General features: G+C 43.6%; 1 protein-coding gene across 1 annotated transcript in view; it reads left to right on the plus strand.

Moving 5' to 3' along the window:
• DCAF8 (DDB1 and CUL4 associated factor 8) overlaps positions 1 to 21994 on the plus strand; it is a 43672-nt gene extending 21678 nt beyond the window's left edge. The window contains exons 8-13 of the mRNA XM_056544967.1: positions 4612 to 4669; positions 6383 to 6490; positions 8641 to 8771; positions 12826 to 12945; positions 13849 to 13965; positions 20880 to 21994. Of these exons, the coding sequence (XP_056400942.1) occupies positions 4612 to 4669; positions 6383 to 6490; positions 8641 to 8771; positions 12826 to 12945; positions 13849 to 13965; positions 20880 to 20999 (654 nt within the window). The 3' untranslated portion in view covers positions 21000 to 21994. The remainder of the gene's footprint in view (positions 1 to 4611; positions 4670 to 6382; positions 6491 to 8640; positions 8772 to 12825; positions 12946 to 13848; positions 13966 to 20879) is intronic.
• The last annotated feature ends 1638 nt before the right edge of the window (positions 21995 to 23632 follow it).

The following is a 23632-nucleotide window of genomic DNA, read 5'->3' on the forward strand; positions in this document are numbered from 1 at the left end:
GCCAGAAAGTTTAAACAGATTTGTAAATTACTTCTATTAAAAAAATCCCAATCCTTCCAGTACTTCTCAGCTGTTGTATACTACACAGGAAGTTCTTTTCTTTTTGAATTTCCTTTCTGTCTGACCTCAGTGCTCTCTGCTGACACCTCTGTCCATGTCAGGAACTGTCCAGAGTAGGAGCAAATCCCCATAGCAAACCTATCCTGCTCTGGACAGTTCCGGTCATGGACAGAGGTGTCAGCAGAGAGCACTGCGGTCAGGCAGAAAGGAAATTAAAAAAGAAAAGAACTTCCTGTGGAGCATACAGCAGCTAATAAGTACTGGAAGGATTGGGATTTTTTTTTTTTTATAGAAGTAATTTGCAAATCTGTTTAACTTTCTGGCACCAGTTGATTTAAAAAAATTGAAATAAATTTCCATCGGAGTACCCCTTTTAATGTTGTAGGGGCCCCCTGGCTTTTCTCATCCTATTGTCCTCCGGTCTGTCATTGTCTCCTTGTATTAAAAGATTTGGCATGTTTTCTGTTCCTAGGGCCGGCCGTTCTACATCCTATTTTCTTTTATTACGTTTTACTACCCCATGGTATTTTTGACTACTCCTTATGTGTCTGCCTTATTTGGATGTTCTCCGTTTTGTAACCGTTCTTAGTTCCGATTAGGACTTCTTGCAAACCTATTCTTTATTTTTTTGCTATTGTATGCTGCAAACTTTTTGTTTACCAATATAACTTCATGGTTTGATTACGTTTTTGCTATACAGTTCCCCTATACAGTTTCAAGTTAAAAACCGAACGGAACCGTATAGAAAACCGTATGTATTGACTTAACATTGTAAGCCATATGTCAAACGCATCATCCGGTTTAGTCCGTTCTGCATCTTATACGGTTTTGTCCAGTTTTTTTTCCCCGTACCCAAAACCGTAGAATACCATGTTTTTTTGGTCCGGGTGAAAAACCGTATTAAACCGTATACGTGTTTTTATTTATTTTTTAATTTTTTTTTTTTTGAGTCAATGGGAACCATATGTGCATACGGTTCCATCCGGTTTTCACCATACAGTTTTTGACTCTGCAGTTTTTTATTTTGTTTTTTTTTATTGGGATTTCAATCAAACAAGTGAAAGTTTATTCAAAATGAAATGAAAAGTTAAGAACGTATACGTTTTTTTTCTTTACAAAAAAATGGGTGCAACCGGACATAATTTTTCAAACCGTATACAGTTTTTAACCGTATACGGGATGAAATTTGTACACACTTTTTGATACAGTTTAGTCAGGTTTTGAGGAGTCTGTTTTTCATTAAAAACCTGATACGGGAACTGTATTGCAAAAACGTGGTGTGAATGCAGCCTTAAAATGTCCCTGTCCCTTTTTAACGAAAAATAAATAAATAAAATAAAAAAGAAATAAAAAAATGTTTTAATAAATAAATAATAAATTTTTTAACTTTGGTCAGGGCCTCTGTGCTGAGACCCCCACCAATCAAAAGAATGATCTGGAATAAGTGCGTGTAGCGGGCTTTACTCCCCGGCTCTGCAATCTGTGTCTCACTGCTCGATTAGAAGTCTATAAGGCTGTGAGAAAAAGAGAGTTCTTCTCGCCTCTCGTTCTCATAAGCCACTGTTTCCCAGAGCGCCTACAGCTGTTGCGAAACTACAACTCCCATCATGCCCTGATACAGCCTGTGGCTCAGCAGCTGCCCTAAACAAAAACTACAACTCCCAGCATTTTGGAATATATAGTAGTATATAGTATAGGTCAGTGTTTCCCAACCAGGGGTGCCTCCAGCTGTTGCAAAACTACAACTCCCAGCATTTCGGCTGTCCGGGCATGCTGGGAGTTGTAGTTTTGCAACAGCTAGAGGCACCCTGGTTGGGAAACACAGTGATAAGCACGGAGACCTCAAGTGATACGAAGCTTTGACGCGTCGCTGATAACAGGATGCGTGTTGTTTTTGGTGTTTGAGCGGGTGATGTGGAGATAAACAAAGAATACATGACAAGATCCATGTGATCGAGCCCTAAAGGAAACCTCCATCCAATGCAGCGTGTGGGATTGTAAAACTAAAAGTGCATAGAATTTTATTAACTCTTATAAATTTGCCTTGCAGCTTAGAAAATGTTTTTGTTTTTTTTTTTACCCCTTAAGGACTCGGCCCATTTGGGCCTTAGGGACTCAGACAATTTTATTTTTACGTTTTTCGTTTCTTCCTCCTCAACTTCAAAAAAATCATAACTCTTTTATATTTTCATCCACAGACTAGTATAAGGGCTTGTTTTTTGCACGACCAGTTGTCCGTTGTAATGCCATCATTCACTTTACCATAAAATGTATGGCGCAACCAAAAAAATACTATTTGTGTGGGGAAATTAAAAAGAAAACCCATTTTTTAAAGGTTTCATTTTCACGCCGTACAATTTATAGTTAAAATGACTTGTTTTTTATTCTTTGGGTCAATACGATTAAAATGATACCCATGATTATACAGTTTTCTATTACTGTTGCGCTTAAAAAAAATAAAAAAATAAAAAATCACAGACTTTTAACCAAATTAGTACATTTAAAATCCCCCTAATTTGAAGACCTATAACATTTTTCCGTATAAGCGGCGGTATGAGGGCTCATTTTTTTCCGCCATGATCTGTACTTTTTATTGATACCATATTTGCTTGTATAAAACTTTTAATCCATTTTTTATTAATTTTTTGGGGAAAGCAGCTATTTATTTTTTATTTATAAATTTTTTTTACGTTCAAGCCGTTCACCATACGGTATCAACATTTTATTTTAATAGTTCAGATATTTACGCACGCGGCGATGCCAAATATGTATATAAAATATTTTTTCAACACTTTTTGGGGGTGAAATAGGGAAAATGGGACAATTTAAGTTTTTTTATTGGGGAGGGGTTTTTTCACATTTTACTTTATTTTTTATTTTTTTTACTTACACTTTAATAGTCCCCATAGGGGACTATTTATAGCAATCATTCGATTGTTAATCCTGTTCAGTGCTATGTATAGGACACAGCACTGATCAGGGTTATCGGTCATCTTCTGCTCTGGTCTGCGTGAAGGCAGATCAGAGCAGAAGATGCCGAGAAGGCAGCGGAGCCAGGTGAGGGGACCTCCGTCTGCCGTGCCGGATGATTGGATCACCGCGGCAGCTCTGCGGGCAATCCGATCCTCCATTTTAGTGACCGCGATGCTGCAAATGCCGTGATCTGTATTAATCACTGCATCTGAGGGGTTAATGGCTGACATCCGCGATTATGCTCAGGACATAAATGTACGTCCTGGTGCATTAAGTACCAGCTCACCAGGACGTACATTTACGTCTGGTGTCGTTAAGGGGTTAACCGTGGGAAAACGTTTCCAAATCAACTGGCTCCAGAAAGTTAAACAGATTTGTAAATTACTTCTATTAAAAATCTCAAAGGGGTTCTCCAGGAATTGAAAAAACAGAGCTAATTTCTTTCAAAAATCGCTCCCCGTCTGTCTCCAGGTGGGGTGTGGTTTTACAACTTGGCTTCATTCACTTTAATGGAACTGAGCTGCTGAACCACACCCAGCCTGGAGACAGAGGGGAGCTGTTTTTGAAAGAAATTAGCTCTGTTTTTTTATTTTTATTTTTTCTAATCCTGGATAACCCCTTTTAATCCTTCCAGTACTTATTAGCTGCAGTATCTACAGGAAGTGGTGTGTAGTTATTTTCTGTCTGACCACAGTGCTCTTTGCGGATACCTCTGTCCAAATTCCCATAGAAAACCTCTCCTGCTCTGGACAGTTCCTGACATGGACAGAGGTGTCAGCAGAGAGCACTGTGGTCAGACTGAAATGAAATTCAAAAAGAAATGAGCTTCCTCTGTAGCATACAGCAGCTGATAAGTACTGGAAGGATTAAGATTTTTACATTAGAAGCAATTTACAAATCTGCTACTTTCTGGCACCAGTTGATTTTCTTTTGGGGTTTGTTTCAGATTCTCATCGTGTAGGGGGGTTTGCTGATGGGCCTCCCATTTTCGGATTCCTTAGCTGCCAATGACCTTCCAAGATCTATATGGCCGAAGGGGGGGGGGGGTGAATGGACTTGTACCACATGGTCTGGGATTGTTAATCTTTGACTCTGTATTGGAGGGATGTCCTCCTCCTTAGCCATGCAGTCTATGGCATTAATGTGCCACTGGAACCTAAACCATGTGTGCTAGGTCTTATAGGGTGAGATTCCGAGCCAGTGGGGGTTGAATTGGGGATCCTTCACATTCTGTACCAAGCCAGGAAACTTATCACCCAGTCATGGATAAGGGCTCGTCCCCCTACGGTAGCGGATTTGGTTGCCCGGGTCTCTTATTGTTTGGTGGGAGAGGAAGATCTATGAAAAGCGTAAGGCCCTGCATAAATTCAATGGGGTGTAGGTATAGGCTGGGTTCGGATGGTTTCTAGACGACCTGCTATTCCTCTATTCCCCTGGGGGCTGCCCTTTGGCCTGTGGACCCCTTCTTCTGCCATGTTTTCAATAATTTTTTTTTTTTTTTTTTTTTTATTATTTTATATAAATATTACAGCCAATAGTGGGCGCCAGGAAACTAAATAATTTTCTTTGTTTCTCTAGGTAACAAGTGAAGCAAAAGCAAACATCACCTGTCTGGTGTACAGCCATGACGGGACTGGTAAGTGCTGTGTGGGGGTTATCCTGGATTAATAGGGGGGGGGGGATTAATTTTGTGTGTTAGTGCAAAGGTGGATATCCCTTTTAAGGCAGTGTTTCCAAAACATGGGTGCCTCCAGCTTTTGCAAAACTACAACTCCCAGAATTCCTGGTCATCCGTTGGCATGCTGGGAGTTGTAGTTTTGCAACAGTATGAGGCACCAGTGTTTTGGAAACACTGCCTTAAAGGGGTACTCCGCACCTAGACATCTTATCCCCTATCCAGAGGATACAGGATAAGATGTCTGATCGCGAGGGTCCCGCTGCTGGGGGATGAATAACAGCTGCTGGTGGTCCGGCTACCAACCCCACTGAGGAACTGTTTGCCAAAGGTGTTTATAATACAGGAATATGGGTGCACTACTGTGGTAGATGTAAACAATACATTGGCTAATCCCTCAACACTGATGTTAAAATGGAGACATTCGCCAGTGTATCCTTATATGAAGGACACACCAGAGCCCGCACACCAACGCCAAGGTTTCTCAAATGGCGCGGGACCGAACGCTAACCTACCTGTGCGTGATAAGCAAAAACCAGGGGTTTATACCCATCAAATATCTTGTTGTACCCAATGCTGTGAGTAGGGGGGATAACTTTGACCCCTTAAAGGTACACAGAGCGCATCCTCAGCAGCTGAAATTCCAAGTGGCTTACATAAGGGTCGTACGTAATATAATTGCGGATTTTCCGTTGTGAAAAATCTGCAAGCAGAATTTCTTCTGTGGGAAACCCATTGTTGATGAGCTACGTGTGACCCTACCCTAAATGCGTGTTCCCAAATGGGGCTCCCTTTTCCTAGGGCAGTTATTGGGCACATGCACCATGTAGAGTATCATATAGGCTTCTTATTAAAAGGGATATTCCGCCCCTAGACATCTTATCACCTATCCAAAGGACAGGGTATAAGATGTCTGGTTGCGGGGGTCCGGCTGCTTGGACCTCCCCCCCCCCTTGTGATCTCTGGCGTGGCACCCCAGTCATCTGGTGCATGAAGCGAACTCTGCTCCATGCAAGATGACTGGCGACCACATCAGTCACGCCCCCTCCATTCATGCCTGAGAGGAGGCGCGACGACTATGTACTATCCATCACCCCCCATCTCATAGACATGAATGGAGGGGTTGTGGCGTGACGTCAAGCTTCCATGTTCAGAAAGCCGCAGTTCCAGCGCGGGGATCACGAAGGGACCAGCGGTGGGACCCCCCCTGCGATCAGACATCTTATTCTCTATCCTTTTGGATAGGGGATAAGATGTCTAGGGGCGGAGTAGCTCTTTAAAGGGTACCCCCTGTACGTTTTAAAGGGTTACGCTGCTCCCCAGCATCCGGAACGCAATGTTCCGAACGGTGGGTGTGGGGTTCAGTGTTCATGCCCGCCCCCTCATTACGCCACGTCCCGCCCCCTGATGCCACACCCCACCCCCTCAATTAAAATCTATGGGAAGGGGGGCACGACGGCCGTCACTCGTCCTCCCATAGACTTGGATTGAGGGGGGGCGGGCGGGCATGAACACGGAAGCCCGCACCCACCGTTCGGAACATTGAGTTCCGGGCGCTGGGGAGCGGAGTAACCCTTTAATTTTAGTTTTTTATTTTGCTTTCTGAATAAAAATGTAATGTTTTTTATTTTATTTTATTTTTTTTTAACCCACTTTTCTTTCTGTTTTCTGCAGAGCTCCTCGCCAGCTATAATGATGAAGACATCTACCTGTTTAATTCCTCTCACAGTGACGGGGCACAGTACATTAAGAGGTACAAGGGGCACCGGAATAACGCCACAGGTAAGGCGCCATACTATGAATGTTACTATCTGGCTCTAGGAAAGCTGGGGTCCTTGCTGTAGACCCCTAAACTGCGCAACTAAGCTGCACATTACTGCACGACGTGGGAGAATTGCCCTGTGGAGGTTGCGTGCAGTAACACATCAGTCCTGCAGATGGCACTGGAGACCAGAATAGAATATACTCAGTACTGATACAGCCTAGGTCTCCAAAATTTGGACCTCGAACTGTTGGGAAAACTACAACTCCCAGCATGCCCGGACAGCCAGCAGCAGTGTTTCCTAACTAGAGTGCCTCCAGCTGTTGCAAAACTACAACTCCCAGCATGCCCGGACAGCCGTTGGCTGTCCGGGCATGCTGGGAGTTGTAGTTTTGCAACAGCTGGAGGTGTACAGTTTGGAGAACACTACGATACTGTAGGCTGGACTTTATTATTGCACATTACACTGTCGTTCAGTCTGACTTGCGTAATGCTCTGCAGGCAGCATATTCTCACAGATCTGTTTTTATTATAATTTTTATGTATTTTTTTTCGTGTTCTCATTACGACGGGCGCTGTGAATGTCTGTGAGGACTCATTAAATATTTCCAGCTAAGTGATTCTTTGCTTATGCAGTTTTATGCTAATACGCCGTCCTGACATCCTTAACTCTTTGGCAGTCTGCACGCCATGGGGGGGGCTTGGGGGCGGTGACCCGAGATGTTCCCACTGTTCCAAGTTGGGAATAGGAAATGCTGAGGGTTGTAGTTTCTTAGAATAAAATGGCCATGTCGAGTGCAGAGAAGCATAGTTAGCACTAGTTTTGTGCGACAATGTGGTACATGTACCGTTTATTTATTTTTTATTTTTCATTTATGTTTACGTATTTATTTTTATTTAATGTATTTAATTTTTATTTTCAGTAAAAACCCTTTTTTACTGAAAATAAAATATATAAAAAATGAAATAAATACATTAAATAAAAATAAATACGTAAATATAAAATAAAAAAAAATGTGACTAGTGATGTACCATTTTTTTTAAAATGTATTTTATTATTTTATTTTCAGTAAAAGGGATCAACTAGTCACTAGTTTTGTGCAACAATGTGGTACATGTACTATTTTTTTTTTTTTTCTTATTTTTAATTTATATTTATGTATTTTTATTTAATGTGTTTTATTTTATTTTCAGTAAAGGGGGTCAACTAGTACCACATTGTCACAGAAAACTTGTGACTAGTTAACCCCTTTTACTGAAAATAAAGGAAATAAATAATAATAAAAAAAAAAAAAAATTGTCGTGCAAAACTAGTAACATGTACTAGGGATCGACCGATTATCGGTTTGGCCGATAATCACGATTTTGGGCATTATCAGTATCGGCAATTACCTTACCGATAATGACCCCCCCCCCCCCCCAAAGACCCGCCACATCGCGTCGCACCCCCCCCACCGCCCCGGCCCCATTGCCTCCCCCATCCCCGGTTTTATAATTACCTGTTCCCGGGGCCCACGCTACTTCTGGGTCCTGCGTTACGCTGTGCGCACTGACGAGTGACGTGACGTCACCGTCAGTGCGCACAGTGACAGCTCAGGAGGACGCCACCGGAGCCAGACGTAGAGTGGACCCCGGGCAAAGGTAATTATAAAACCGGGGTTGGGGGAGGCAATGGGGCCGGGGCGGTGGGGGGAGCGGTGCGGGGGTGGCGGTGATAGGACTCGGGACCCCCGGACAGGCAGGGGGAGAGAAGTGGGTGGTGGCGGCGGCGGCGGCCTATGGCACCGCAAAAGCCACTGCAGTGCATTGATTTAAAGCGCCCGCTTTAAATCAATGATCTGCAGCGGTGTCGCGGGGGGATAAATAGCCGATAACTTATACCGGAATATCGGTATAAGTTATCGGCTATCGGCCCTAACCTCCACCGATTATCCGTATCGGCCCTAAAAAAACAATATCGGTCGTTCCCTAACATGTACCATTTTTTTATTCTTTTATTTTATATTTCTGTATTTATTTTTAATGTATTTTATTTATTCATTCAGTAAAAGGGATCTACTAGTCACTAGTTTTGTGAAACAATGTGGTACATGTACTTTTTTTTTATTTTTATTTTTTTTATTCTTTATTTTATATTTACGTATTTATTTTTAATGTATTTTATTTTTAGTAAAAGGGGTCAACTTCTACGGGCCGAAAAGTGAGTTTGTGGTGAGCGGAAGCGACTGCGGTCACATCTTCCTATGGGAGAAGTCTTCCTGTCAGATTGTGCAGTTCATGGATGGTGACAAGGGCGGAGTGGTAAGGAAATAAGAGTACAATACAGGCCAATGGGGGGGGGGGGGTTTACGGAGGAAGAGACCCTTTTGGCTGTAGAACATTTGCTGTATTGAATTCTCACGGATCTCATTGGATGATAATCTGTCCTGGTCATGTGGATACAGGGGAAAGTAAATTCTGCTACACTCTCCAGCTGTTTATAGGTTCTCTACATGTTCACAAACCTTCTAAGTCAGTGTTTCCCAACCAGGGTGCCTCCAGCTGTTGCAAAACTACAATTCCCAGCATGCCCAGACAGCCTTTGGCTGTCTGGGCATGCTGGGAGTTGTAGTTTTGCAACAGCTGGAGGCACCCTGCTTGGGAAACTCTGTTCTAAGTCATCAAATGGTCCATCTAGGAACATAGGATGTGTGGGCAGATAAGAACCATTTGGTCCATCCAGTCTGCCCAATATCCTAAAAACTATTATTCAGAGAAAAGAAACGACGTCTGGGGGGGGATCTGATCCCAATGTACAAATATATGAATGGACAGAGATCTTTCTAGTGATCTTTTTATACCTGGGGGCGATAACATGACAAGGGGGCATCCTCTACCTCTGGAGGAAAGACTGTTTCACTATCATCACAGACAGAGATTCTTTACTGTAAGAGCAGTGAGACTATGGAACTTTCTGCCTCATGATGTTGTGATTTCTGACTCAATAAACAAGTACAAGGGGCCTGGATGTTTTTCTGCAAAAATATAACATTACAAGTTATGGATACTAGATTTGTGGAGAAATTACGCAGGTCCAGGGATTTATTGTGATCGCCATATTGGGTTTGGGAAAGATTCTTTCCTATGTCGTGGGGCAATTGGCATCAGCCTCATGATTTTTATATTTTTATTTTTTCCTCTGGATCAACACAGTATGTTTTTGTTTTGTTTTTTGTTCACTTTTTACAGTGACATGTTGCTGCCTTTTTGTTTTTAATATGGATATTTATTAAAGTTTTTATCCACGTGTTTTTTTTGGGAGCCGGACCGGCACTTTTCTCCTTTATGGTTCATGTTTACATGGGATACGGCCCATTGTTCTCCGAGCTTTCATCTCCTACACGTGGTACGTATTCACATTGAAGTGGTGAGCTGATCTGCGTTTTTTTCAGTGTCGTTTTAGGTTGAACTCAATGGACTCAACCTTACAATGTTACTCTGTATGAATAGTCCCTGGCCCTATGTTATATGAAGGATAAAATCTAGTAGGAGACTGTAAATTAAAGAGGGGGATGCAGCTTCTCGCTCAGTGTGTCTGTGAGACTGCAGGGATTGGGGAGTGCCATGAGCGGCGCGTTCCCATGATCGGGAATTGGGGGGGGGGATGAGCCCACTTGTAATGAAAGGACAAGTATCATTTAAAAAAAAAAAACTTATCTCCTATCTGTAGGATGGGGGATAAGTTTTGGATAGCAGGGGGGGGGGGGGGGGGCAGGCAGTGCGCGGGGGGCACTCATGTAGCAGGAGAAGCGTGATGTGCACCCAAGGGGAAGGGGGAGTTGGATGAGCATGATTACTCATAGGAGGGAGAAACTGGTAGAGATGAGTGAACTTACAGTAAATTCGATTTGTCACGAACTTCTCGGCTCGGCAGTTGATGACTTATCCTGCATAAATGAGTTCAGCTTTCCGGTGCTCCGGTGGGCTGGAAAAGGTGGATACAGTCCTAGGAGACTTTCCTAGGACTGTATCCACCTTTTCCAGACCACGGGAGCACCTGAAAGCTGAACTAATTTATGCAGGAAAAGTCATCAACTGCTGAGCCGAGAAGTTCGTGAGGAATCGAACTTACTGTAAAGACACTGGGAGTCTCTAGAAACTGGGTGTAGAGAAGGAGGAGCAGGGTGAGCATGTCCCCTCGTTTGGTAGGGGGAGGGTAAGGTGAGTGCCCCCACTTCTAGGGGAAAGCAAAGAGCTGGTCTGTGCACACACTTATGGGGAGGAGCTGGGGGAGGGCCCCCACTTATAGGGGGAAGGAAAGAGCTGGTGAGCACGCCCACTTGTGGGGGGAGGGAGAGATGGTCAGGGTTGGCACACCCATTTATAGGGGAAAGGGAGGAGCGGGGTGAGTGCACCCAATTATGGAGGGACTAGAGCACACCCAGAAATACACATCTACAATTGCCTAAGGGTGGAAGAAGACTTGTCTTGTATTGATGGGCGGTCTCAGTACTTGCTCATCATTCCTAATGTGATCCGCCATCATCCCTTAATCCCGCTCCGGCAGGAAGGTGCCGCTCACGTTGTCCGGCGGCTGCTTTAATGATAACCCTCATTCTCTGCATGGGATATTATATTTAAGTCACACCATTTATTTCTACCACTGGCCCAGGGGTGGGGGGGTTCCGTACGTTCACACACGGCCATAATTCTGCTGCTATAAAGAAGCCGACTGCTTTTGTTCGCGCCGCTCTCCAGGGTTCACTATCGGGTGCGATGGTATTTTGCTGGATAACTCCGCAGCATTGCCCCCAGACTTTGTCATTTATCCCGGTTGTTTTCTACTGTTGCGGCGCCCCAGCCTGTAATCTTATAATTTGCGTAGTTCCGATACATCAATCTTGTATACGGGGGGGGGGGGGGGCTGCTCTTTACAGTTCTCTCCGGAGCACAGCTTTGGTGCTAATATCTGCAGAATACGCAGTGAGCGCTTCTGAAGAGTCGGGCCCCGACGTGACACAGAGCTGGAGGGTACTGATACAGAGGGTTTTAATATCTCGTTTTTTTTTTTTGTTTTTTTTTGTCCTTCCTGGGAGTAGGTCGTACGGGGCGGGTGGTTGGGGTGGGGAGGGTAATGGGTTAAAGATATTGGATTATTCTATGTGTCCTTATGTATATGGATGGAATATGTTGTTGAAAATAAAGTAAAAAAAATAAAAATAATAATAATAACCCCCCCCCCCCCCCGATCTGCTATTGGTCGGTCGCTTCTGACCAACCAATAGCAGGGATAGGAGGGGTGGCAAAAGTAATAAGAAAAATAAATAAATAAATATTTGGTTGTTTGGAGCTCTGCAGAATATGATTAATTCCCAAAAGAAATGGGGGGGCCGAAACTGTGTCCTCTTAATGCTGGGCGGCCCCCCTGCTCGTGTTCTGGCAATACAAAGGGAGCAAGCACTCCATTCACACAGGGCTGCATTTACACTTTACAAGCTCCTGTGGAACACAGCGTTTCTCAACCAGGGTGCCTCCAGCTGTTGCAAAACTACACCCAAAGCCTGTCCGGGCATGCTGGGAATTGTAGTTTTGCAACAGCTGGAGGCACCCTGGTTGAGCAACACTGTGTTTATTAACTTACTATAGGTCCTAACTGGAAGCCATCATGATCACATGACCAGGACACTTTCCCAGTCACTAATGGCAAGCAGAGGTATTTAGAATAGTAGTTAAAGGGGTTCTCTGCCGCTAGAAGAATAAGAAATCAGATCGCGGGGGTCCTGAAGCTGGGCGCAATCTGTGCAGCACCCGGCATTCGTTTAGAACGCTGGGTGCGCGGATCGGCATGCGCCCTCCGTGCATTATCTACAGGAGCACTAAAGATAGACAAGCGCTGTATGGATTCCCATAGACAATGCTGATCCCGCACTCCATGCAGTATGGAGATTCGTGGCCCTGTTTCAGAGGTTCCACTATCCTTTGGATAGGGGATATGATTTTTAAGGAGTAGTGCAGTGAAACATAACTTAGGGGATAAGTTATAGATTGGGGGGGTTGACCAACTGCTGGGACCCTCACCATCTTCTGAAAGGGGCCCTGACAGTCTGCTGGAAGTGGTTGTTCCGATCCCTACAGGAAACCACGGGCGACACGCCCCCTCCATGTATCCCTATGGGTCTGCCCCCCCCCCCCTACAGCAGACTGCCGATGCCCTGTTCAGGAGATCGCGGGAGGTCCCAGCGGTCGGACCCTCCTCAATCTATAACTTAATATCAATCATATAAGTTGTGTTTTACTACAGAACTCCTCTTTAAATGCTGGAGTACCTTTTTTTTTGTTTAGTAGTCTATATGTTGACCGTCTGATGTTTTCACAGGTTAACTGCTTAGAGCCCCATCCCCATCTACCGGTCCTGGCAACCAGCGGCTTGGACTACGACGTGAAAATCTGGCTGCCCACGGCAAAGGATCCGACAGAGCTGGACGGAGTGAAAGAGGTGAGCCAGGCAAAAGAAAAGCAGATAAGGGGTTAACCACTTGTAAGCATCCTCTGAATGTGTGGGCACGAAATTAGTCAGCTCAGCAGTGAGCTCATCTCCAATCCATATGGCGCTGTAGTCACCGCTCCCGGGAGTAGGGACTGGTGCCATGAAGATGCAAACATGGAGAGGAATGAATGTAACCACTTCACTACCTGCCAGAGGGAGGATATCGGGGTCTTCAGAAGATGTGTGCACATCAGTCAGAGTGTAATGTTCAAACTCTTAGGGCATCTGAATGCCCATTTGTACCGGGCCTTTAAAGGGAATCTACCATCATTCCCCCCCCCCCCCCACAAACCAATCAGGAATCAAGCTGACTTAACACACTGTCTTTTTTCCCTTGTCATTAAAGGGGTATTCCGGCTTTATACATCTTATTCCCTATCAAAAGGATAGGGGATAGGATGTATAATCACAGGGGACCCCTGCGATCTTGGTGCAGCCCCCCAGCATTCAGTGCCGGGTGCTGCCTCTGAGATGGGGAGGTGATGCCACGCCCCCTAGTACCGTCACAGTCACGCCCCCTCAATTCATGTCTATGGGAGGGGGCGTGGCTGTGACGTCACGTCCCCGTCTCTGAGGCAGCATTCGGCACTGAATGCCGGGGGCTGCACCGAGATCATGGGGGTCCGCTGTGGCTGGACCCCTGCGATCCTACATCTTATCCCCTATCTTTTGGATAGGGGGATAAGATGTATAAAGCCGGAATACCCCTTTAAATGCAGTAATAATTTTATATTGTAAAGCAGCAATGGCTTTTAATCCATTATTGGGACTGTTACGTGTTTATATGAAAGTGTCACGTGATGGAGACCCCTCTCCACATCAAGCTAGTTCACCCCTTATATCTTATTCCAGGTCATTAAGAAAAATAAGCGGGAGAGGGATGAAGACAGTCTACACCATGCAGACTTGTTTGACAACCACATGCTTTGGTTTCTTATGCATCATCTTCGTCAAAGGGGGCACCACCGGGTGAGTACCAGTCTATACCTTAAGTGATCAACACACGTTCTGGGGATCTTTCTGTTTTGCATTTTCTTATTGTTTCTGTTCTTACATTTTTCAAAAAATACATTGAGTGCTGGGAAGAGGGGAGAAAGTTTACACCAAACAATCTATAAGGCCCTTATGGACAAGTAGATTTTAAACACCTTCCCTTTCAAGTGGTTGCAAGTTATTGGATGTTACTGCCCCATATGTATTAGAATATAACTACTATAATACTGCAACTATATACAAGAATATAACCACTATAATACTGCCTCCTATATACAAGAATATAATTACTATAATACTGCTCCTATATACAAGAATATAACTACTATAATACTGCTCCTATATACAAGAATATAACTACTATAATACTGCCCCTATATATAAGAATATAACTACTATAATACTGCACCTATATACAAGAATATAACTACTATAATACTGCCTCCTATATACAAGAATATAACTACTATAATACTGCCCCTATATACAAGAATATAACTATTATAATACTGCCCCTATATATAAGAATATAACTACTATAATACTGCTCCTATATACAAGAATATAACTACTATAATACTGCTCCTATATACAAGAATATAACTACTATAATACTGCTCCTATATACAATAATATAACTACTATAATACTGTCTCCTATATACAAGAATATAACTACTATAATACTGCCTCCTATATACAAGAATATAACTACTATAATACTGCTCCTATATACAAGAGTATAACTACTATAATACTGCCTCCTATATACAAGAATATAACTACTATAATACTGCTCCTATATACAAGAATATAACTACTATAATACTGCTCCTATATACAAGAATATAACTACTATAATACTGCTCCTATATACAAGAATATAACTACTATAATACTGCTACTATATACAAATGTATAACTACTATAATACTGCCTCCTATATACAAGAATATAACTACTATAATACTGCCTCCTATATACAAGAATATAACTACTATAATACTGCCCGTATATACAAGAATATAACTACTATAATACTGCTCCTATATACAAGAATATAACTACTATAATACTGCCTCCTATATACAAGAATATAACTACTATAATACTGCTCCTATATACACCACAGCTCACTGTTGTAGTAACTGGTCCTTTATGTTGAGGATAGTGATGGTTTAGTATGAGTTTCCTTCTGTCGCTCCGTGGGTTCAGGTGAGTGAGTATTTTTTATCTCGTGGCTCTTTCTTTACACTCCTGGATTAGGATCCCGCTGCTCTTTTCTGTCTTTGGTGCGTGGGTCGTTTGTCTGGTAAAAACACCAATACTTGTCCTGTATTTATGGGTAATTACAGAACCGCACACACACAGCTTTAATAAGATGCCAAGCTGCCAGGGATATGCCAGACACTACTGCTAATTGACAGGTTGTAATTCCTTTACTTAGAACAGTCTTTACTAAATTGGAAAGAATTTTTTTTTTCAAAAAATATTATTTTTTTTGTAAATTTCTCAGCCCTAATTGTTGGTTCATTAGTGGCTACAGTGCATTACGTAAGTGTGTCTCCCCCCCCCCCCCCCCTCCTTGGACTTTTACTTTTGTCATTGCAAAACCACAGATTCTAATTTATTTCATTGTGATTTTTTTTTTATGTAATGGATCAGAACAAAATAGTCCATCATTTGAAAGAGGGAACAATATTGCATGGATTTAAAATAATTTACAAATCTAAAAAGTGTTGTGTGTCTGTGTGTTCACCCCCTCTTTACTGTGAGACCCCTAACAAAGATCTTGCACAACCAATTGCCTTCACAAGTCACATGATTAGATTCAATTGCAGACAGGTGGACTTAAAATTCCCGGTACAAACACACCTGTTCTGTGAAGGCCTCAGAGTATGTTAGAGAGCATTACTGAACAAACAGCAGCATGGAGACCGAGGAGCTCACCAAACAGGCCAGAGATAAAGTTGTGGAGAAGTACAAAGCAGGGTTAGGTTATTAATAAAAAAAAATTAAAAAAGATAAAAAAACAACAAATTCAAAACTTTAACCCCTTAACGACGCAGGACTTAAATGTACATCCTGGTGCGGTGGTACTTAACGCACCAGGACGTACATTTACGTCCTGTGCATAACCGCGGGCATCGGAGCGATGCCCGTGTCATGCGCGGCTGATCCCGGCTGCTGATCGCAGCCAGGGACCCGCCGGCAATGGCCGACACCCGCGATCTCGCGGGCGTCCGCCATTAACCCCTCAGGTGCCAGGATCAATACAGATCCCGGCATCTGCGGCAGTGCGCGATTTGAATGAATGATCGGATCGCCCGCAGCGCTGCTGCGGGGATCCGATCATTCAGAACGCCGCACGGAGGTCCCCTCCCCTTCCGGCTCCCGGCGTCTTCTGCTCTGGTCTGAGATCGAGCAGACCAGAGCAGGAGATGACCGATAATACTGATCTGTTCTATGTCCTATACATAGAACAGATCAGTATTAGCAATCATGGTATTGCTATGAATAGTCCCCTATGGGGACTATTCAAGTGTAAAAAAAAAAATGTAAAAGTAAAAAATAGTGAAAAATCCCCTCCCCCAATAAAAAAGTTAAACGTCAGTTTTTTTCCTGTTTTACCCACAAAAAGCGTAAACAATTTTTATAGACATATTTGGTATCGCCGCGTGCGTAAATGTCCAAACTATTAAAATAAAGTGTTAATTATCCCATACGGTGAACGGCGTGAAAAAAAAAGTCCAAAATTGCTACTTTTTCAATACATTTTATTTAAAAAAAAAATAATAAAAAATGTATTAAAAGTTTTTTATATGCAAATGTGGTATCAAAATAAAGTACAGATCATGGTGCAAAAAATGAGCCCCCCATACCGCCGCTTATACGGAAAAATAAAAAAGTTAGAGGTCATCAAAATAAAGGGATTATAAACGTACTAATTTGGTTAAAAAGTTTGTGATTTTTTTTAAGCACAACAATAATATAAAAGTACATAATAATGGGTATCATTTTAATCGTATTGACCCTCAGAATAAAGAACACATGTCATTTTTACCATAAATTGTACGGCGTGAAAACGAAACCTTCCAAAATTAGCAAAATTGCGTTTTTCTTTTTAATTTCCCCACAAAAATAGTGTTTTTTGGTTGCGCCATACATTTTATGATATAATGAGTGATGTCATTACAAAGGACAACTGGTCGCGCAAAAAACAAGCCCTCATACTAGTCTATGGATGAAAATATAAAAGAGTTATGATTTTTAGAAGGCGAGGAGTAAAAAATGAAAACGTAAAAATTAAATTGTCTGAGTCCTTAAGGCCAAAATGGGCTGAGTCCTTAAGGGGTTAAACATCTTACGTAAAGGGGTACTCTGCCGAAAAACCTTATCCCCTATCCAAAGGATAGGGGATAAGATGTCTGATTGCAGGGGTCCCGCCGCTTGGAGCTTCTGTGTTCATGACGTCACGCCACTCCCCCTCCATTCATGTCTGAGGGAGGGGGCGTGACGCCTCCTCCCATAGACATGAATGGAGGCGGCGTGGCGACTGTAGTTCCAGTCTTCCGGCACGGATACTCCACAAATCTATAAGGGATTTGCCGTGTGGAAGAGGCGGCTCTGGTCAGAGGAGACCGAAATTGAACTTTTTGGCCTCAGTGCAAAATGCTATGCGTGCAGAAACCCAACACTGCCCATCCCCCTGAGCACACCATCCCCACAGTGAAACATGGCAGAGGTAGCATCATGCTGTATCAAAACCTGTCCAGAGGAAAAGTTGCTGAGTTGCCCATATCAACCAATCAGATCGCTTCTTTCATTTTTAACAAGGCCTCTGCAAAATGAAAGAAGCGATCTGATTGGTTGCTATGGGCAACTTTTCCTCTGAACAGGTTTTCATAAATCTCCCCCTATGGCCCTAATGTACACATGGTGCCGCTTCCCTATAGGTCTCAATCATCCTCCTCCCTGCCCATATTCTAAACCTTGTCCCCAGGTTTAAAGGGGTATTTTTTCTCTTTATACATCTTATCCCCTATCCTTTGGTATAAGATGTATGATCACAGGGGTCCCAATGCAGAGGTCCCCCGCAATCTCTGTGCAGCCCATGCACACTGGCAGCGGCATTCAATCCCTTCCTAACCCTCCCCCACTGGCAGCGGCATTCCATCCCTTCCCAACCCTCCCCCACTGGCAGCGGCATTCCATCCCTTCCCAACCCTCCCCCACTGGCAGCGGCATTCCATCCCTTCCCAACCCTCCCCCACTGGCAGCGGCATTCCATCCCTTCCCAACCCTCCCCCACTGGCAGCGGCATTCCATCCCTTCCCAACCCTCCCCCACTGGCAGCGGCATTCCATCCCTTCCCAACCCTCCCCCACTGGTGGCGGCATTCAATCCCTTCCCAACCCTCCCCCACTGGCGGCAGCATTCAATCCCTCCCCCACTGGCAGCGGCATTCCATCCCTTCCCAACCCTCCCCCACTGGCAGCGGCATTCCATCCCTTCCCAACCCTCCCCCACTGGCAGCGGCATTCAATCCCTTCCCAACCCTCCCCCACTGGCAGCGGCATTCAATCCCTTCCCAACCCTCCCCCACTGGCAGCGGCATTCAATCCCTTCCCAACCCTCCCCCACTGGCAGCGGCATTCAATCCCTTCCCAACCCTCCCCCACTGGCAGCGGCATTCAATCCCTTCCCAACCCTCCCCCACTGGCGGCAGCATTCAATCCCTCCCCCACTGGCAGCGGCATTCAATCCCTTCCCATGCAGCACAGAATGCCAGGGCTGCACAGAGATTGCCGGGGTCCTCAGTCTCTTGGCGTAGCCGTGATGCCCATCGACTGTACCCCTTTGATCATACATCTTATCCCCTATTCTTTGTATAGGGGATAAGATCTATAAAGCCTGAATACCCCTTTAATACCACTCCACCTGCGCTCCTCCATTACTTCCATTGTGTTGCTCAGAGTGAAGCATCCATTCGCTGTTCTGTTCCTGTAAATTGCCGGGTCCGGGCAGTAGTTTTGTATTTTAGTGCTGCAGGTGCGGAGATGATGGTTCCGTTACATTGTTTCCCACTGACTCATCTCAGAAGGGAAGAATAAAGTCAAATACATTTCCAGAGTTTCCAGCAGCCCTTCTCAGCGTGGGCGTGGGTCTCCATAGTGTAGTAGTGCCAATAGCAGTAAACGCACAATGTGATCTTACGCTTACCGTAAATAGTTGCGCTTGCCAAGCACAACCCTGGAAATAGGATGTGATGCGTCGTCCTGTAGCTCGCAAACTTGAGACAAACCTACAAAACTTTCCTCCGAGGTTTGGGAGTCTGTCTATGCTGGATGAACTTTAACATGTAAGAGAAACACACCCATAATGCAACACGTTTCGGGTACTGGGCGACCGCTTCATCAGGCATGTTGGATACAGGCTGCTGCCAATTTATAGCACAGATTTATACCATAAATGAACATGTAGACAAACATAAAAAATGCATATGTGAAAAGATTTTTTTTTATAAAACTAGATAAAAATTTTAATACATTTTTTTTTTTGCAATTTTATCTAGTTTGTATAAATTTTATGCATTTTTACATGTAAAAGCAACGTTTTTATACAACTACTAGAGGAAAAATGGCAAAAATATGATTTTTTTTTATAGCTAGATAAAAAAAAAAAAAATATATATATATATATATATATATATATATATATATATATATATATATATATATATATATATATGTGTGTGTATATATATATATGTGTGTGTATATATATATATATATATATATATATATATATATATATATATATATATATATATATATATATATGTATGTATGTATATGTGTATATGTAAAAAACAAACCTGTATCCTACATGTTTGATGAAGTGGTCGGCCAGTGCACCGAAACATGAAAGTGATTGAATGCCGCTGCCAGTGGGGGAGGATTGGGGAAGGGATTGAATTCCGCTGCCTGTGGGGGAGGGTTGGGAAGGGATTGAATGCTGCTGCCAGTGGGGGAGGGTTGGGAAGGGATTGAATGCCGCTGCCAGTGGGGGAGGGTTGGGAAGGGATTGAATGCCGCTGCCAGTAGGGGAGGGTTGGGAAGGGATTGAATGCCGCTGCCAGTGGGGGAGGGTTGGGAAGGGATTGAATGCCGCTGCCAGTGGGGGAGGGTTGGGAAGGGATTGAATGCCGCTGCCAGTGGGGGAGGGTTGGGAAGGGATTGAATGCCGCTGCCAGTGGGGGAGGGTTGGGAAGGGATTGAATGCCGCTGCCAGTGGGGGAGGGTTGGGAAGGGATTGAATGCCGCTGCCAGTGGGGGAGGGTTGGGAAGGGATTGAATGCCGCTGCCAGTGCGGGAGGGTTGGGAAGGGATTGAATGCCGCTGCCAGTGGGGGAGGGTTGGGAAGGGATTGAATGCCGCTGCCAGTGGGGGAGGGTTGGGAAGGGATTGAATGCCGCTGCCAGTAGGGGAGGGTTGGGAAGGGATTGAATGCCGCTGCCAGTAGGGGAGGGTTGGGAAGGGATTGAATGCCGCTGCCAGTAGGGGAGGGTTGGGAAGGGATTGAATGCCGCTGCCAGTAGGGGAGGGGTGAGAAGGAATTGGATCCTACTGCCAGTGGAGGAGGGTTGGGAAAGGATTGAATGCCGCTGCCAGTGGACAAGGGGTGAATAAGAAGGCGATGTTGCTGCCATTAGGGGTGGGGGGGGAGGGAGGGGGTGAATGTAGTTGTCATGAGGGTTAAGAGCCATTGCTGCTCTCAGTGGAGGTAAGTTTGGAAAGGGGGACATGTGTTTGCCAGTGAGTGAGGGTAATGTTTTGTACTTTATTTTTAACTTTTTTTTTTTCTCTCCCCCTCCCTCATCTATGGCAGAGGAGAAGAGACCCTGGCCTAAACACAACGGACGCAGACTCCGACGACTCCCCCAGCACCTCCGACAGTTCTGACGACGATGAAGAGGGTCCTGACCGAGTCCAGTGCATCCCCTCATGAGCCGCCTCTCTCCCCTCTTCTTCTTTTCAGCGTGGAGCTTTCCCTCCCTCCTCCTCCTCCTCCTCCTCCTCCTCCTCCTCTGAGGGCGGACGGCAGGGACGACTTTACTAACAGACATTTTTCAGCTTTTTATCAAAGTTCTAGGACTATAGTGTAAGAAACCACGCTATTCCTCTATGCCCTGGTATCTTTTTGGTTTTGTTTTTCTCTCTCTCTTTTTGGAAAGGGGCAAACCTTTTTTTTTTTTTTTTGCTTTGCATAACTGCACTTTGGATAATGTCGGCTTAAGAGTGAGAATGAAGAAGGGGCGATCCACAGGATGGAGCCTTAGTCTCTTCCCACTACCCGAACTCTTTGTTCTAGACCCTTTTACTACCAGCAGTTTGAGACCCAGAGGGAAAGAGGGACTATATGGAGATGATGAAAATAATAATAATAAAATAAATAAAAATAAAAAAAAAACACGAGTATCAGAAGGGCGAGAGTAAGCGTTATTTTTGTATGTAATTTTTTTTTTTTTCTAGAAAAAAAAACAAAAAAGAAAGCCGCCATCTTAAGCCAGCTTGTATACCCCGCCCCCCCTTCTTTAACGTGTCTGCCTCTTTTTGAACCCCACATCTTTTCTGGAATCATTTTTTTTTTTTATCTATTTTTTTTTCTCTCTCTTCTATTGAACCTATTAAAATTTGAAGTCTTAAAAAGGCCGTGTGAATAAAATAAAGTAAAATTTGCATGACAAGAAAATATGCACGGAGCTCCTTGTGCATTCATTGCTTGAGTTTTTGAGTGATATTTATTTTTTTATGTTTTTTTGTTCAAGTTTTTTTTTTTCTAGCCCCACCCCCCCCTTGCTCATCTTGCAAAAAATGTTTTTGAATACATGAAATAATATATATATATATATTTTTTTTTTAGGCTTTTTATCTTAGTAGATCTCCCCTATGTTGTGAGCCATTCATCTATTCCAGTGGTCTTCAACCTGCGGACCTCCCAGATGTTTCAAAACTACAACTCCCAGCATGCCCGGACAGCCATCGGCTGTCCGGGCATGCTGGGAGTTGTAGTTTTGAAACATCTGGAGGTCCGCAAGTTGAAGACCACTGATCTCTTCAATCACTCAGAAATAGTGATTAGAGATGAGCGAGCTTACAGTAAATTCGATTCGTCACGAACTTCTCGGCTCGGCAGTTGATGACTTTTCCTGCATAAATTTAGTTCAGCTTTCCGGTGTTCCGGTGGGCTGGAAAAGGTGGATACAGTCCTAGGAAAGAGTCTCCTAGGACTGTATCCACCTTTTCCAGCCCACCGGAGCACCGGAAAGCTGAACTAATTTATGCAGGGAAAGGAATCAACTGCCGAGCCGAGAAGTTAGTGACGAATCGAATGTACTGTAACTTCGCTCATCTCTAATAGTGATGTCACAATAACACACGGTCCTAGTGATGTATTAGGCTGAATATTTTTTTGTGGCTGAATATTTTTTTGGGTGGTTGCCGCCATGTTGAGAAAACAGGTTCATGATCAGAAACGTAATCGGTTCAGTACAGGGACTTATTGTCTCTTGGCTCTTTGGAGTCAATATCCTTCTCCTACCTGGCAGGATACGGTGTATAGAATGCGATTGTTTGCACTTTTCTTTATTTTTTTTTTTTTTTTTTTTTGTATTTTCCTCTTTAGTTTTCATTAAACCTCTTTAAAAATATATATATAAAATCCTAAAAAAAAATTAAAATTAAATAAAATATACAAAATACATTCTCTTCACCCGCCAACAAATATTGTGCATTTCTGAGACCTAATAAAAAAAAAAAGAAAAAAAAAAACCTGGCTGAACCAAACTTTGACCCTTTTTTGAGGATTTTGAAGCAGTCAATGGCTTTTTGCTTTATCACTGTTTTATTAATCTGACTATCTGAGCTGGATGTTTATGAATTTGCGAATTGTTAAGTTTAAAGAATTGAATATTATATATTATTATATAGAAATAAATGCAATAAGAGAAATTAATTCTGGATTTGCTTGGTTTTATTTACTTAACGAGGGGGAGGGGGGGTTGGTTTAACAAAAAAAAAAATATGGCGTCAACTGAATGGCCCGGATTAAAATCTGGTCCAGATTTATTCCAGTAGCTCCGACTGTGATAAATCTTCAAATATATACAATGCTAAAAAAAAATTAAGGGGACCCTAAGATAACATCCTAGATCTGAATGAATGAACTATGAAACTTTCATCTTTACATAGCTGAATGCGCGGACAACAAAATCCCACAAAAATTATCAATGGAAATCAAATGTATCAACCCATGGAGGTCTGGATATGGAGTCACACTCAAAATCAAAGTGGAAAACCAACTACAGGCCGATCCTACTTTATGTAATGTCCTTAATACAAGTCCCAATGAGGCTCAGTAGTGTGTGTGGCCTCCACGTGCCCGTATGACCTCCCTACAACGCCTGGGCATGCTCCTGATGAGGTGGAGGATGGTCTCCTGAGGGATGTCCTCCCAGACCTGGACTAAAGCATCCGCCAACTCCTGGACAGTCTGTGGTGGATGGAGCGAGATGTCCCAGATGTGCTCAATCGGATTCAGGTCTGGGGCTCGGGCGGGCCAGTCCTTAGCATCAATGCCTT

This window comes from Hyla sarda, chromosome 11, assembly GCF_029499605.1.
Source record: "Hyla sarda isolate aHylSar1 chromosome 11, aHylSar1.hap1, whole genome shotgun sequence".
Classification (NCBI taxonomy): domain Eukaryota; kingdom Metazoa; phylum Chordata; class Amphibia; order Anura; family Hylidae; genus Hyla; species Hyla sarda.